This window comes from Salvelinus sp. IW2-2015, unplaced genomic scaffold (assembly GCF_002910315.2).
Source record: "Salvelinus sp. IW2-2015 unplaced genomic scaffold, ASM291031v2 Un_scaffold3237, whole genome shotgun sequence".
NCBI lineage: Eukaryota > Metazoa > Chordata > Actinopteri > Salmoniformes > Salmonidae > Salvelinus > Salvelinus sp. IW2-2015.
The window spans coordinates 1-17,670 of NW_019944524.1; the positions used below are offsets into that span (position 1 = coordinate 1).

Genomic DNA, 17,670 nt, shown 5'->3' on the forward strand with positions numbered 1-17,670 from the left:
GTTCTGGGTGGTGTGTTGTTCTGGGTGGTGTGTTGTTCTGGGTGGTGTGTGGTTCTGGGTGGTGTGTGGTTCTGGGTGGTGTGTTGTTCTGGGTGGGTACCGGAGGGGGATAATGTCATTGGTAGTGGAGAAACAGAGGTCAGTTCTGACAATCCCACTGTAACGGTTACAGTTTTAATCAGCTTGACATTTTCAGAGTTTAATATGGACTTAAGATTAGGGCCCGGTTTCCCAAAAGCATTTTTAAAGCTATGTTTTACTTAGAACCATAATACTATGGTTCTAATGATGAACTTAGCCATAAGATGCTTTTGGGAACCTGGGCCCAGGTCATTAAGCAAACCTCAACAGATCCCAGTAGCCATCATCTCTGCCTGTTGAGCCCACGCACAATTATTTTCCTCTCTCCCGCCATCAGGTTCGTTGGACCGTTGTGCGATGGGCATCACGGCTGTAGAGGTGGTGCCGGCCGCTGTGGACCCTCTGAACCACCTTGCGGTCAACCTGAAACAGGCCATGACACGACGCAGCCTGGCTACGCTCAAGAACATGGCCACACACAAACTACAGACCCTGGCTACCAACCTTCTGGCTGCAGACACTGCAGACAAGGTACAGCACAACCGCTAACCCTAACCCCTGACCCCTGACCCCTAACCCTGGCTAACTAGCGGTTTATAGCGTTGGGCCAGTAGCCAAAAGGTTGCTGGTTCGAATCACTGAGTCGGCAAGGTGTAATAATCGTGTGTTCTGCCTTTGAGCAAGGCAGTTAACCCCCAACAACAACGGCTACCCGGGTGCCGATGATGTGGACGTCAATTAAAGCAGCCCCCTGTACCTCTCTGATTCAGAGGGGTTAAATGACTCCTGCACCTCTCTGATTCAGCGGGGTGGGGTTAAATGACTCCTGCACCTCTCTGATTCAGAGGGGTGGGGTTAAATGACTCCTGCCCCTCTCTGATTCAGAGGGGTTAAATGACTCCTCCAACTCTCTGATTCAGAGGGGTGTCTGTGTATAATTACTCCTGCACCTCTCTGATTCAGAGGGTTAAATGACTCCTGCACCTCTCTGATTCAGAGGTGGGGTTAAATGACTCCTGCACCTCTCTGATTCAGAGGGGTTAAATGACTCCTGCACCTCTCTGATTCAGAGGGGTTAAAATGACTCCTTCCACCTCTCTGATTCAGAGGATTAAATGACCCCTGCACCTCTCTGATTCAGAGGGTTAAATGACTCCTGCACCTCTCTGATTCAGAGGGGTGGGGTTAAATGACTCCTGCACCTCTCTGATTCAGAGGGGTTAAATGACTCCTCCACCTCTCTGATTCAGAGGGTGGGGTTAAATGACTCCTGCACCTCTCTGATTCAGAGGGGTGGGGTTAAATGACTCCTGCACCTCTCTGATTCAGAGGGTCTGTCTCGCACCACGTGCTCTCACCACTGGTGTCCCCCAGGGCTCTGTTCTAGCCCTCTCCTATTCTCGCTATACACCAAGTCACTTGCGTCTGTCATACCTCACATGGTCTCTCCTATCATTGCTATGCAGACGACATACAATTAATCTTCTCCTTCCCCCCTCTGATAAACCAGTTGGTGAATCGCATCTCTGCATGTCTGGCAGACATATCAGTGTGGATGACGGATCACCACCTCAAGCTGAACCTCGGCAAGACGGAGCTGCTCTTCCTCCCGGGAAGGACTGCCCGTTCCATGATCTCGCCATCACGGTTGACAACTCCATTGTGTCCTCCTCCCAGAGTGCTAAGAACCTTGGCGTGATCCTGGACAACACACCTGGTCGTTCTCAACTAACATCAGGCGTGACCCGTTCCTGTAGGTTCATGCTCTACAACATTCGCAGAGTACGACCCTGCCTCACGCAGGAAGCGGCGCAGGTCCTAATCCAGGCACTTGTCATCTCCCGTCTGGATTACTGCAACTCGCTGTTGGCTGGGCTCCCTGCCTGTGCCATTTAAACCCCTACAACTCATCCAGAACGCCGCAGCCCGTCTGGTGTTCAACTTTCCCAAGTTCTCTCACGTCACCCGCTCCTCCGCTCTCTCCACTGGCTTCCAGTTGAAGCTCGCATCCGTTACAAGACCATGGTGCTTGCCTACGGAGCTGTGAGGGGAACGGCACCTCCGTACCTTCAGGCTCTGATCAGGCCTACACCCAAACAAGGGCACTGCGTTCATCCACCTCTGGCCTGCTCGCTCCCTACCTCTGAGGAAGTACAGTTCCCGCTCAGCCCAGTCAAAACTGTTCGCTGCTCTGGCACCCCAATGGTGGAACAAACTCCCTCACGACGCCAGGTCAGCGGAGTCAATCACCACCTTCCGGAGACACCTGAAACCCCACCTCTTTAAGGAATACCTAGGATAGGATAAAGTAATCCTTCTAACCCCCCCCCCCTTAAAAGAGTTAGATGCACTATTGGTAAAGTGGTTGTTCACTGGATATCATAAGGTGAATGCACCAATTTGTAAGTCGCTCTGGATAAGAGCGTCTGCTAAATGACTTAAATGTAATGTAAATGGGTGGGGTTAAATGACTCCTCCACCTCTCTGATTCAGAGGTGTTGACTCTTGCACCTCGTTGATACAGAGGAAGAAGTTTCGGTTGGATACATTCTGTTGTGCATCTGACTAGGTATCATTTTCCCTACTGCACTACCCCTGCCTGACCCCTAACCCTGACTACCAACCTACTGGCTGCAGACAGGGTACAGCACCACCTCTGCCCCTATCCCTGACCCCTGGTACAGGGTCAGGACAGGCAGAGTGGTCAGGAGGGCTGGTACAGGGTCAGGACAGGCAGAGTGGTCAGGAGGGAGGGTACAGGGTCAGGACAGGCAGGGTGGTCAGGAGGGAGGGTAGAGGGACAGGCAGAGTGGTCAGGGTGGGCGTGTACAGGGTCAGGACAGGCAGAGTGGTCAGGGTGGGCGGGTACAGGGTCAGGACAGGCAAAGGTCAAAAACCAGGAAGACGAGAAAAAGAGAGGCAGGGAAAAGACAGGAGCTGACAGGACGAACGCTGGTAAGCTTGACAAACAAGACGAACTGGCAACAGACAAACAGAAAACACAGGTATAAATACACAGGGGATAATGGGGCAGATGCACGACACCTGGAGGGGGGTGGAGACGAGCACAAAGACAGGGGAAACAGATCAGGACGTAACATTATGTAGCCGTAATGAAGGCTTTATGAATACACATATATGGGACCTAAAACAGTAAAGTGCTACTATGAACCGGGATTGGATTTAGACCTGTATTAGACTGTATAAATATGAGCGTTGTATGTTGGTTTGTTTCACTAGACCTCCATCCAATGTTAAGTTAGAAAGCAATAAGCTCAGACTGGAGTGATAGTCCTTTAATTGGTTCATACCAGAACTGTCTCGGTTTCAAACCCTGATCAGCACTTCATCACTGTAGAAGTGCTTTCCATCGCAACACACACACACACACACACACACACACACACACACACACACACACACACACACACACACACACACACACACACACACACACACACACACACACACACACACACAACACACACACACACACACACACACACACACCACACAACTTTCAAACCCTGATCAGCCACTTCATCACTGTAGAAGTGCTTTCCATCGCAACACACACACACACACGCACGCACGCACGCACGCACGCACGCACGCACGCACGCACGCACGCACGCACGCACGCACGCACGCACACACACCACACACACACACACACACACACACACACACACACCACAACACACAACTGTATAAGTGCTTTCCATCGCAATGCAACAAGTCTCTCCCCCATACAGTCTCTGTGCCAGTCATCCATAGCAAAGCATTACTGGATTTTATTTAATGGTGTTTCACTTCAGATGGAGGGAGAGGAGTGGGGGGGGAACAGATGGAGGGAGAGGGGTGGAGGGACAGATGGAGGGTGGGGTGAGACAGATGGAAGGGGGGGGTGGGGCGAGACAGATGGGGGGTGGGGGTGAGACAGGTGGAGGGAACCAGATGGAGGGAGACAGATGGAAGGGGTGGAGGGGAGACAGATGGAGGGGTGGGGGTGAGACAGGTGGAGGGGAGGGTGGGGGGACAGATGGAGGGAGACAGATGGAGGGAGAGGGGTGGGGGGGAACAGATGTAGGGAGACAGATGGAGGGAGAGGGGTGGAGGGGGAACAGATGAGGAGAGGGGTGGAGGGAGACAGATGGAGGAGAGGGGTGGGGAGAGAGCATATGGAGGAGAGGGTGGGGGAGACAGGTGGAGGGAGACAGATGGAGGGAGAGGGTGGGGGGAGACAAGGGATGGGGAGGGGGGAGAGGGGTGGGGTGGAGACAGGTGGAGGGAGAGGGGTGGGGGGAGACAGATGGAGGAGAGGGGTGGGGGGGAGACAGATGGAGGGAGAGGGGTGGGGGGAGACAGATGGGAGGGAGAGGGGTGGAGGGAGAGGGGTGGAGGGGAGACAGATGGAGGGAGAGGGGTGGAGGGAGACAGAGGGGTGGAGGGGAGACAGAGGGGTGGAGGGGAGACAGATGGAGGGAGAGGGGTGGGGGAGGGACAGATGGAGGGAGAGGGGTGGAGGGGATACAGATGGAGGAGAGGGGTGGAGGGGAGACAGATGGAGGGAAGAGGGTGGAGGGGAGACAGATAGAGGGGTGGGGGAGACAGATGGAGGGAGAGGGGTGAAGGGAGACAGATGGAGGGAGAGGGGTGGAGGGGAGACAGATAGAGGGTGGGGGGAGACAGATGGATGGAGAGGGGTGGAGGGGAGACAGATAGAGTGGTGGGGGAGACAGATTGAGGGAGAGGGGTGGGGGGAGACAGATGGAGGGAGAGGGGTGGAGGGGAGACAGATAGAGTGGTGGGGGAGACAGATGGAGGAAGAGGGTGGGAGGGAGACAGATGGAGGGAGAGGGGTGGGGGGAAGACAGATAGAGGGGTGGGGGAGACAGATAGAGGGGTGGAGGGAGACAGATGGAGGGAGAGGGGTGGAGGGGAGACAGATGGAGGGAGAAAGAGACAGAGGGAAGACGGAGAGAAAAAGAGAGATGCCATGGCAGGGTTTAAGCTCTTTCCCCCACAGCGCCTCCATTCGGCCACATTTGACAGATCGACAAGCTACTTCTTTCATCCTTACCATGCTTGCCAAGAATCAGAACTCAAAATCAAACAGATCATGCAATATGCCTTTAATGTATTTTGGATTAAAACATTTTTAATGACGTTGACTACTTTCAATGTTTTCCTTCAGAACCGCTGGGCCGATTGGCGCCATCTTTTCCAAGGTCAAACAATATGGCGGCGAAAAGCCAATGAGGTTGCATGAACGGTTCTCCCTGTCCAACAGTGCCTCCAATACGATCTAACCGAACCTATACAGGTTAGCTAGACTCACATCCCTGAGCGTATCTGCCAAATTGCATCACTCTGAGTCAAACCGATAGAGATATACATTTGTGCCTTTTACAGCGCCACCTTGTGGCTGACTGAAGGTGCTTGCATATGTTTTTTGACTGTGTGAAACATGTGTATTAAGTTTTGTTACAATACGAATATGCACGTCTGATTCGCATATATGCGTTCTTGTGCCAGACCACGCCCATGTGAGAGTTTATTGGTCAGTAGCATATCAAGTTTCCTGCTGATTGTAGGAGTAGCGTTGTGGTTTTCGCAAAAAATCTATAATTTCCCACGTATTATGTGAAGGCTTGCAAATTTGACCAATCACCACACTATTTCTGTATAAAACAGTAAAATCATTGCAATATTATCGCATAAAACTGGCCCATCACCGCAGTACAAAAACTGAGGGCTCTCAATTTCAACCAATCACCGCACATTTACTGCATAATATGGTTCAATCAAGACACACGTCAACAAACTTTTTCCGTTGTCTGCGCATTTTCCCAACGAATTGCCTTGCAGAATATAAACGTTGCCGCAGCAAAATAAATAAATTTTTCCCCTGCAAATATCACCCCAAAAAATGGTGAAATCCCGTAGGGATTGCGTTTTGTTATTTACTGTCATGCAAGGTTGCAACCTCCTAGGCCTTGCCATCTCAGTGGAATTTACATGTTCATTTTCCTTGACAGAAGAACCGGTATAAAAATAATCAACGGTATAAAATACAATTTTGGTTTCTGTTTTCACAAAAGAGATGGAATGAGAGAAAAACAGAGAAGGAGAAAGATCTTCACTATACTTAACAAACAAAAAAAGCACAATCAACCTCCCTGAACTATGGTTGTGTCTGGGACCTTCTGGGTTGTGCTGGGATGCAGAGCGCCACGGCTGCCTTAAGGGGAGCACTTAACAGTGGCCATTTTGAAAACCAGTCTGGTGTTTTTGAGAAGCATAAAGGCTAGATTGCAGTGGAATGAACAGGGAAAATAGCAGGGGCTAAGCGGCCGGATGAAAAATGCATGCCTTGCTTCTGTCTCGTGGGGGTTTAATCTGGGGCCAGCCGCCGTCTAGCTTTCAGCCCAGCCAGCCAGGCAGGCCCTGCCGTCGAAGATATTGCTGGAGAGAAGAGAGGGGGGGAGAGAGAGAGGGAGATAGAGGGAGATAGTGAGAGTGGTTCTTCTAGACAATTAGACAGGGAAACACTCCTAACCACCTCCTCCTCCTTGGGTGTGATAACGGAGGGTCCCCGGGCTCGGCTGGAGTAGTGGAGGTGGTGTGTGTGTGTGTGTGCGTGTCTGTAGAGTGTTTCCCAGACCAGCAGCCTGCAGGGACAAGGGGTTAGTTAACGTGGAGCCTGGGCTCTTAGTGCTGTGGACCTGGGGGTGTTGGGATGGAGAAATGGCTCTGGGTGTTACCAGGGGAAAAGATGGAATGAGAGGTAATCCTCCCTCTATCCTGTCCTCTTTTCTCACTCTCTCCATCGCTTCCTGAGATTCACACATCTCCCTCAGCCTGTCAGGAGGTAGGTAGGTGCGTGTGTGTGCGTGCTGTGTGTGTGCGCACTGTGCACGTGTGTGTGTGTGTGGTGTGTGCGTGCGTGCTACCACTAGAAGTGGTCCTGTAGTGTTCCGTTTGTGCGAGTGAGGCGGTAGCAATGCTAAGATGCTGACCGGTTCTCCTTCACATACTAAATACACTCAATGTACGTTTCTTTTTGGATAAAAGTGTCTTAAGTGGAATAGTATTGTCTATACATGATCATATTATTCCGTCATGCATTATAATATTATTGTGGTATGCATTAGCATATTATTACGGTATACATTAGCATAGTATTGCGGTATACATTATCATATTATCGAGGTACACATGATCATATTATTGTTTTATATATGGTCATATTATTGTTTTATACATTATCGCATTATACATGATCATATTATTACGTTATACATGATCATATTATTGTTTTATACATTATCATATTATTGTTTTTAAACATGATCATATTATTATGGTATACATTATCATATTATTGCGGTATACATGATCATATCATCGCTTTTCGACATAACATTATCGCTTTATACATGATCACATTATTGCTGTAAACATGATTTAAACATTCTGATATTATCAATTCATACATTACCGTATTAGTGCTTTATACACCACCATATTATAAGTTTTATACATGATCATATTGACACTTTATACATTACCATATTAGCGTGATATACATGATCATACTATTGTGATACACATTATCATATTATTGGTTTTATACATGATCATGTTATAGTTTATACATTGTCATATTATTACTTTATACATGATCATGTTATTGTTTATACATTATCATATTATCACTTTATGCATGATCATATTATTACTTTATACATGATCATGTTATTACTTTATGCATGATCATATTATCACTTTATTCATGATCATATTATTACTTTATTCATTATCATATTATTACTTTATACATTATCATATTATTACTTTATTCATGATCATATTATTACTTTATTCATGATCATGTTATTGTTTATACATTATCATATTATTACTTTATACATGATCATATTGTTTTATTCATGTTCATATTATTGCTTTATACATTGCCGTAGTAGTGTTTAATTTCTTTTAAAATCATATTGCTTTTATGCATTATCATAGTATTGTTTTTTACATTATCATGGAACTGGTGCAGGTGCATCAGTGTGATACCAGGGTTCCCTTTATTTGATCATGTCTGCAGATGCTCAAAGAGGATATTGGTTCGTGGTGGTAGTAGTTAGTAGTGGTGGTAGTAGTTAGTAGTGGTGGTAGTAGTTAGTAGTGGTGGTAGTAGTTAGTGGTGGTGGTGGTAGTAGTTAGTAGTGGTGGTGGTAGTTAGTAGTGGTGGTAGTAGTTAGTGGTGGTGGTGGTAGTAGTAGTGTTAGTAAGTTGTGTGGTGGTAGTAGTTAGTAGTGTGGTAGTAGTTAGTAGTGGTGGTAGTAGTTAGTGGTGGTGGTAAGTAGTGGTGGTGGTAGTAGTTAGTAGTGGTGTGGTGTAGTTAGTGGTGGTGTGGTATTAGTTAGTAGTGGTGGTGGTAGTAGTTAGTATGGTGGTAGCTAGTGGTTTAGTAGTCTATTGGTAGTAGTCGTAGGTGGAAGTTAGAAGTGGAGTCGAGTAGTGAGTGGTGGTGGTAGTAGTAGTAGTGGTGGAGTAGTTAGTGTGGTGGTGTAGTAGTTATTGTAGTGGTGGTAGTTTATTTTGTCGGGTCCAGGGTCCGTAGTGGTGGTGTAGTAGTAGTGTAGTGGTGGAGTAGTAGTTGGGTGTCCTGGGTGGTAAGGGTAAGTAGTGGGTGTTAGTAGTAGTTAGTATAGTGGTGGTGTTGGCGGGTGGTAGTAGTAGTGGTAGTAGTAGTGGTGGTGTTGGTGGTCATATAGTGGTGGTAGGTGGTGGTGGTAGTAGTGGTGGTGGTGGTGTAGTGGTAGTAGTAAAGTGGTAGTAGTAAGTGGTGGTGTTGGTGGTGGAGTAGTAGTGGTAGTAGTAAGTGGTGGTGTTGGTGGTTGTAGTAAGTAGTAGTGAGTAGTAGTAGAGTAGTGAGTATGTTGTAGTAGTAGTAGTGGTGGTGGTAGTGGTAGTGGTGGTGGTGGAGTAGTAGTGGTAGTAGTAGTGGTGGTGTTGGTGTGGTAGTAGTAGTGGTAGTAGTGGTGGTAGTAGTAGTGGGGTGTTGGTGTTGGTAGTGAGTAGTGGGGTGTTGGTGGTGGTGAGAGTAAGTGGTGGTGTTGGGTAAGTGGTGGTATGGGGTGTGGTGGTGGTGGTGGTAGTGTAGTAGTAGTGGTGGTGTTGGTGGTGGTATGTAGTAGTGGTATGTAGATGTAGGGGTAGGGTATAGTGGTGGTTTTGGTGTTGGTAAGTAGTAGTGGGGTGTTGGTGGGTGGTAGTAGTTAAGTGGTGGTTGGTGGTGGTGGTGGTGGTGTGGTGGTGTAAGTGGTAAGTGGTAGGTGGTGGAGTGGGTGTCGTAGTGGTGGTGGTGGTGTGGGGTCGTATGGTGTGTTTGGTGATGGTGGTAGTAGGTAGTGGTGGTGGTAGTAGTAGTGGTAGTTAAGTAGTGGTGGTGGTGGTGGTCGTAGTGGTGTGGTGGTAGTAGTAGTAGGTGGTGGTGGTGGTAGTAAGTAGTGGTGGTGGTGGTGGTAGTAGTGGTGGTGGGGTTGGTGGTTTAGTGTGGTGGTGGTAGTGGTGGTCGTAGATGGTGGTGGTGGTAGTGGTGTCCGAGTGGTGTGGTGGTGATGGTGGTAAGTAGTAGTGGTGGTGGTAGTAGTAGTGGTAGTAGTAGTGGGGTGGGTGGTGTCGTAGTGGTGGTGGTGGTAGTAGTAGTGGTGGTGGTGGTGGTAGTAGTAGTGGTGGTGTGGTGGTGGGTGGTGGTGGTGGTAGTGGTGTGGTGGTGGTGGTGGTGGTAGTGGTGTTGGTGGTGGGTGGTGGTGGTCGTAGTGGTGGTGGTGGTAGTGGTAGTGTGTTGGTGGTGTGGTGGTGGTGGTAGTAGTAGTGGTGGTGGTGGTGGTGGTGGTGGTGGTAGTGGTGGTGGTGGTGTGGTGGTTGGTAGTGGTTTGGTGTGGTGGTGGGTCGTAGTGGTGGTGGTGGTAGTGGTAGTGGTGTTGGTGGTGGTGGTGGTGGTGGTGTGGTGGGGTAGTAGTAGTGGTGGTGGTAGTGGTGTTGGTGGTGGTGGGTGGTGTGGTGGTGGTGGTGGTGGGTAGTGTGTGGTGGTGGGTGTGGTGGGGTTGGTGTAGTGTTGTTGGTGGTGGTGGTGGTGGTGGTGGTGGTGGTCGTAGTGGTCACCCTCCACCTCCAAATTGATCCCGCTCCAGTACAGGCCTCGGTGTAACGCTCATTCCTTCGACGATAAACGGGAATCCGACCATCACCCCTGGTGAGACAAAACCACGACTCGTCAGTGAAGAGCACTTTTTGTCAGTCCTGTCTGGTCCAGCGACGGTGTCTTTGTGCCTATAGGCGACGTTGTTTCCGGTGATGTCTGGTGACGACCTGCCTTACAACAGGCCTACAAGCCCTCAGTCCAGCCTCTCTCAGCCTATTGCGGACAGTCTGAGCACTGATGGAGGGATTGTGTGTTCCTGGTGTAACTCAGGCCATTGGGTTTGCCATCCTGTACCTGTCCTGCAGGTGTGATGTTAGGATGTACCGATCCTGTGCAGGTGTTGTTACACGTGGTCTGCCACTGCAAGGACGATCAGCTGTCCGTCCTGTCTCCCTGTAGTGCCGTCTTAGGCGTCTCACAGTACGGACATTGCAATTTTTTGCTCTGGCCACATCTGCAGTCCTCATGCCTCCTTGCAGCATGCCTAAGGCACGTTCACGCAGATGAGCAGGGACCCTGGGCATCTTTCTATTGTTTTTTTCCCGAGTCAGTAGAAAGGCCTCTTTAGTGTCCTACATTTTCATAACTGTGACCTTAATTGCCTACTGTCTGTAAGCTGTTAGTGTCTTAACGACCGTTCCACAGGTGCATGTTCATTAATTGTTTATGGTTCATGTGTGACATTGACTAAAATACAGTTGAATAGATACAGTATATACATATGAGATGAGTAAAGCAGTATGTAAACATTATTAAAGTGACTAGTGTTCCATTATTAAAGTGACCAGTGATTCCATGTCTATGTGTATAGGGCAGCAGCCTCTAAGGTACAGGGTTGAGTAACTGGGTGGAAGCCAGCTAGTGATGGCTATTTAACAGTCTGATGGCCTTGAGATAGACGTTTTTCAGTCTCTTGCGGTCCCAGCTTTGATGCACCTGTACTGACCTCACCTTCTGGATGATAGCGGGGTGAACAGGCCGTGCCTTGGGTGGTTGATGTCCATGATAAGTTTTTTTGCCTCCCTGTGACATCAGGTGCTGTAGGTGTCCTGGAGGGCAGGTAGCTTGCCCACGGTGATGCGTTGTGCAGACCGGACAGGATGCTCTCAAATCAAATCAAATAGTATTTGTCACACGAGCCGAATACAACAAGTGTAGACCTTACAGTGAAATGCTTACTTACAAGCCCTTAACCAACAATGCAGTTTTAAGAAGAAAAACAATGTGCATCTGTAAAAGTTTGAGGGTTTTTAGGGCCAAACTAAATTTCTTCAGCCTCCTGAGTTTGAAGAGTCACTGTTGCGCCTTCTTCACCACACTGTCTGTGTGGTTGGACCATTTCAGGTCATCAGTGATGTGTACGTCGAGGAAGCTTTCTACCTTCTCCACTGTGGTCCAATTGGATTTGGGCGTGCTCCCTCTGCTGTTTCCTGAAGTCCACAATCAGCTCCTTTGTTTTGTTAACATTAAGTGAGAGGTTATTTTCCTGGCACCACTCTCCCAGGGCCCTCACCTCCTCCCTGTAGGCTGTCTCATCATTGTTGGTAATCAGGCCTACTACTGTTGTTGTCTGAAAACGTAGTGATTGAGTTTGAGGCATGTGTGGCTAAGCAGTCATTGGTGAACAGGGAGTACAGGAGGGGGCTCAGCATGCATCCTTGTGGGGCCCCTGTGTTGAGGATCAGCGAAGTGGAGGTGTTGTTTCCTTCCTTCACCACCTGGGGGCGGCCCGTCAGGAAGTCCAGGAGCCAGTTGCACAGGGCGGGGTTCAGACCCAGGGCCTCGAGCTTAATGATGAGCTTGGAAGGTACTATGGTGTTGAATGCTGAGCTATAGTCAATGAACAGCATTCTTACATAGGTATTCCTCTTGTCCAGATAAAATATATATATATATATCACCTTTATTTAACCAGGTAAGCTAGTTGAGAACAAGTTCTCATTTACAACTGTGACCTGGCCAACATAAAGCAAAGCAGTGCGACACAAACAACACAGAGTTACACATGGGATAAACAAACATAGAGTCAATAACACAATAGAAAAGTCTATATACAGTGTGTGCGAATGTAGTAAGATTAGGGAGGTAAGGCAATAAGTAGGCCATAGTGGCAAAATAATTACAATTTAGCATTTAAACACTGGAGTGATAGATTTGCAGAAGATGAATGTGCAAGTAGAGATATTGGGGTGCAAAGGAGAAAAATAAACAACAATATGGGGATGAGGTAGTTGGGTGGGCTATTTACAGATGGGCTGTGTACAGGTGCAATGATCAGTAAACTTCTCTGACAGCTGGTGCTTAAAGCTAGTGAGGGAGGTAAGAGTCTCCAGCTTCAGTGATTTTTGCAATTCGCTCCAGTCATTGGCAGCAGAGAACTGGAAGGAAAGGTGGCCAAAGGAGGAGTTGGCTTTTGGGATGACCAGTGAAATATACCTGCTGGAGCGTGTGCTACTGGTGGGTGCTGCTATGGTGACCAGTGAGCTGAGATAAAGCAGGGCTTTACCTAGCAAAGACTTATAGATGACCTGGAGCCAGTGGGTTTGGCAACGAATATGAAGCGAGGGCCAGCCAACGAGAGCATACAGGTCGCAGTGGTGGGTAGTATATGGGGCTTTGGTGACAAAACGGATTCTAGATTTAATTTTGGATTGGAGATGCTTAATGTGAGCTTGGAAGGAGAGTTTACAGTCTAACCAGACTGTTAGACTGTAAACCAGACAGTCTAACCAGATGGGATAGGGCAGTGTGCAGTGTGATGGCGATTGCATTGTCTGTGGATCTATTGGTGTGGGAAGCAAATTGAAGTGGGTCTAGGGTGTCAGGTGAGGTAGAGGTCATATGATTCTTAACTAGTCTCTCAAAGCACGACATGATGACAGACGTGAGTGCTTTCTTGGGTACAGGAACAATGGTGGACATATTGAAGCAAGTGGGGACAGCAGACTGAGATAGGGAGAGACTGAGGACACGGCTAGGGATGCTGTTTGGGCCGCATTGCAAGGGTTAAGAAGGAGAAGGAGAGCGCGAAGTCATTGGTAGAGGGCTGCGTCGGTGGATCTGTGTTATCCTCAAAGCGGGCGAAGAAGGTGTTGTGCTTGTACAGGAGCAAGACGCCAGTCTCCGCGTCGTGGCTGGTTTTCCCTTTGTAGTCCGTGATTGTCTGTAGACCCTGCAGCATACGTCTCGTGTCTGAGCCGTTGGATTGCGACTCCTCTTTGTCTCTGTACTGACATTTTGCCTGTTTGATTGCCTTACGGAGGGAATAACTACACTGTTTGTATTCGGCGATATTCCCAGTCACTTTGCCATGATTAAATGCCGTGGTTCGCACTTTCAGTTTTGCACGAATGCTGCCATCTATCCATGGTTTCTGGGTAGGTTTTAATAGTCACAGTGGGTACAACATCTCCTATACACTTCCTGATGAACTCCGCCACCGTATCCGTGTATTCGTCGATGTTATTAGTGGCTACCCAGAACACATCCCAGTCTGCGTGATCAAAACAATCTTGAAGCATGGATTCCGATTGGTCAGACCAGCGTTGAATAGTCCTTAGCACGGGTACTTCCTGTTTGAGTTTCTGCCTATAGGAAGGGAGGAACAAAATGTAGTCGTGATCAGATTTGCCAATGGGAAGGCAGGGGGAGGGCCTTGTAGGCATTTCGAAAAGTTGAGTAGCAGTAGTCCAATGTTTTTCCAGAGCAAGTACTACAGTCAATGTGTTGGTTGAACTTCGGTTGCGTTTTCCTCAAATTTGCTTTGTTAAAATCCCCAACTACAATACATGCAGCCTCAGGATATGTGGTTTCCAGTTTGCATAAAGTCTTGTGTAGTTCAGCCAGAAGAGGACTGGCCACCCCTCATAGCCTGGTTCCTCTCTAGGTTTCTTCATGGTTTTGGCCTTTCTAGGGAGTTTTTCCTAGCCACCGTGCTTCTACACCTGCATTGCTTGCTGTTTGGGGTTTTAGGCTGAGTTTCTGTACAGCACTTGAGATATCAGCTGATGTAAGAAGTGCTATATAAATAAATGTGATTTGAATTTGATTTGGTTCTATGATGGCCGTCGTGGTATCGGTTTGTGGGGGAAAATACACGGCTGTGACTATAACCGAAGAGAATCCTCTCGGGAGGTAATATGGTCGGCATTTGATGGTGACGTATTCTAGTTCGAGTGAACAAAAGGACTTGTGTTCCTGTATGTTATCACAATCACACCATGAGTAGTTAATCATGAAACATACACCCCCCCGCCCTTCTTCTTCCCGGAGAGATCTTTATTCCTGTCTGTACTGAACAGCTGGCTGTATGGACGGGGACATTATATCCAGAGAGAGACATGTTTCTGTGAAACAGAGTATGTTACAATCCTTAATGTCTCTCTGGGAAGAATATCCTCGCCCTGATCTCGTCTACTTTATTATCCATAGACTGAGCATTAGAGAGTAATATACTCGGAAGCGGTGGATGGTGTGCACACCTCCTGAGTCGGACTAGAAGTCCACTCCCAATACCTCTTCTCCGCCGGCGGCATCTTGAAGCAGTCTCTGGAATAAGGTAAATTGCCCTGGGAGGTATGAACATATACAAAAGTTATTTCTGGCTGGGCTAATAATGTAAGAAATAACACACAAAAAAAACGAAATACTGCAAAGTTGCTAAGGAGCTAGAAGCAGAGCTGCCGTATCTGTCGGCGCTATCTTACAAGTAAGCGATGAAAAGGGGTCCCTTTTTATTTTCGGTTTGCAACTGCGTCACTCATTTTGATATTTGAATGAGGGGCCCCTCCAGCGGTCAGGCTCATCCACTTAACCCCCAGTGGCAAGAGAAGATCCTCTGACATGGCAGTCCAAACTCCAGTGGCAAGAGAAGATCACATGACATGGCAGTCCAAACCCCAGTGGCAAGAGAAGATCCTCTGACATGGCAGTCCAAACTCCAGAGGCAAGAGAAGATCCTCTGACATGGCAGTCCAAACTCCAGTGGCAGAGAGAGATCCTCTGACATGGCAGTCCAAACTCCAGTGGCAAGAGAAGATCCTCTGACATGGCAGTCCAAACCCCAGTGGCAAGAGAAGATCCTCTGAAATGGCAGTCCAAATAACAAAGTATTTTCCCACTTTGGTTTACTTTTTTATTGTTCTTTGATTTTTTTCGTTCATTTTTACGTTCATGATAAGCAGGCTGTTACAGTGCACAGGTTTCTTTGGTTAATATCGATGCATCATCGGGAATTTAAGGTCATAAGTCTGAATGTAAACGGACTGGGGAGTGCCATCAAGAGAAGTTTGGTAATAGCAAAGATGAAACGGGAGAGAGTTGACATACTATTCTGTCAGGAAAGTCACTTCTCCACTCCTGAACGCGAGAAAGTCAAGAAAACAGGATATAGGAATACTTTAAAAAAAAAAATTCTATAACGGGTAGAATCTTCATCCCAAATTCAGTTAATTTTGTGGATTTTAACATGATTTTAAACTCAAAGTTGGACAGCACAAATCAAAATAGGAGAATTAGGCTGGTTGCTAAAAAGATCAATAGGATATGACAGGATTTAGGACTGCTGATGTGTGACGTGACATCCACATGTCAGATAGGGAATATACTTTTTACTCTACCGCAACACTGAATACTCCAGCTTAGAATACTTTTTCATGTACAGTACAGATAGGCACAGGTTGAAGGATTGTAGGATCGGGCAGAGTGACTTATCAGATCATAATGGAGTTTACCTTACTCTACACCTTGATAGCAAACCGAGTAATACTCTATGGAGGTTTAATACAAGCATGCGGAATGATCCAGCATTCAATGAATCAATAAAGACAGAATTGAATGTCTATCTGGAGAATAAGGATAACGGGGAAGTATCTTCCTGCTACGTTGTGAGATGCATCTAAGGCGATTATTCGAGGGAAGATCATAGCCACATCATCTCTCAAGAAAAAGATTAAAGCACAGAAACTGCTGAAATTACAGGAAGCTTAGAACGATCTTGGAACGATCTCATAGTCATTTCAAAGACTCTTTTATATTACGTGAGATTCAGAAGGTAAAAACAGGAAATTGACCAGATTTATAGTGAAGAAGTAGAGAAACAGCTCACATTCCTGAAACAATGATATTATGAATCGGGCTCAAAGGCAACAAACTAGCTCAGAAAACTCAGAAAACAACATGCACAAAATACAATTTTCAAAATAAAAGACCCCACAATATTACATGCAAAATGGATGAAATACAGAATGCATTTGAATCATTTATACAAATCTGTATAAGCAACCAGAGAATGCAGATGCACAGACAAAATAGCTTTTTTTTTTTTTACAAAAAAAATGATGGTGCCGACAGAAATGGCCGCCTCGCTTCGAGTTCTTAGGAAACTATGCTGTATTTAGTTTTTTTAATGTATTATTTCTTACATTGTGACCCCGTGAAATCTTAAGTCTTACGTACAGCCCAGGAAGAACTATTCGATATAAGAGCAACTCACTTGATCTCCCCTCAATTGGGGACAGAGCAAAAATGATAGACTGACTTCAAAAATGACCACTGAAGAAATTAATAATGAAATATCTCATCTAAAAGTTAACAAATCTCCAGGCACTGATGGTTTCCCTTCAGAATGGTTCAGAGCCTTCAGAAAACAACTCTACTTCAGGCCTTTGGACTCTGCAGGAGGATAAACAATATGAATCAATACTATATGCGTCACAGGCAAGGGCTCCCGAGTGGCGCAGAGGTCTAAACCACTGCGTCACTACAGTCCCTGGTTCGAATCCACATCCGGCCGCTGATTGAGAGTCCCATAGGGCGGTGCACAATTGGCCCCAGCGTCGTTCTGGGTTTGACTGACTTGCCTAGTTTAAATAAAATTAAAATAATAATAATAGCCAATAGAATGGGGGACATAATCCCAGAATTGATTGACGGAGATCAAACTGGTTTAATAGGAAATAAAAAACCCACCAGGGTTTCCCAACCCTCTTCTTAGGGACCACCAGGGTTTCCCAACCCTCTCCTTAGGGACCACCAGGGTTTCCCAACCCTCTCCTCAGGGACCACCAGGGTTTCCCAACCCTCTCCTCAGGGACCACCAGGGTTTCCTAACTCCTCTCCTCAGGGACCACCAGGGTTTCCCAACCCTCTCCCCAGGGACCACCAGGGTTTCCCAACCCTCTCCTCAGGGACCACCAGGGTTTCCTTAACTCCTCTCCTCAGGGACCACAGGGTTTCCTAACCTCTCTCCTCAGGGCCACCAGGGTTTCCTAACTCCTCTCTAGGGACCACCAGGGTTTCCTAACTCCTCTCCTCAGGGACAAGGGTTTCCTAAACTTCCTCTCATCAGGGCACCAGTTTCCCCT

At 47.4% G+C, this 17,670-nt stretch overlaps 1 protein-coding gene across 1 annotated transcript in view; it reads left to right on the plus strand.

The window, feature by feature from the left end:
- Positions 1-418: 418 nt before the first annotated feature.
- The window catches only part of LOC139025769 (WD repeat-containing protein 7-like), a gene marked incomplete at its 5' end in the record, with an annotated part of 55,504 nt that continues 38,252 nt past the window's right edge, over positions 419-17,670 (plus strand). The window contains one exon of the mRNA XM_070440958.1: positions 419-612. Coding sequence (XP_070297059.1) covers positions 419-612 — 194 coding nt within the window. The remainder of the gene's footprint in view (positions 613-17,670) is intronic.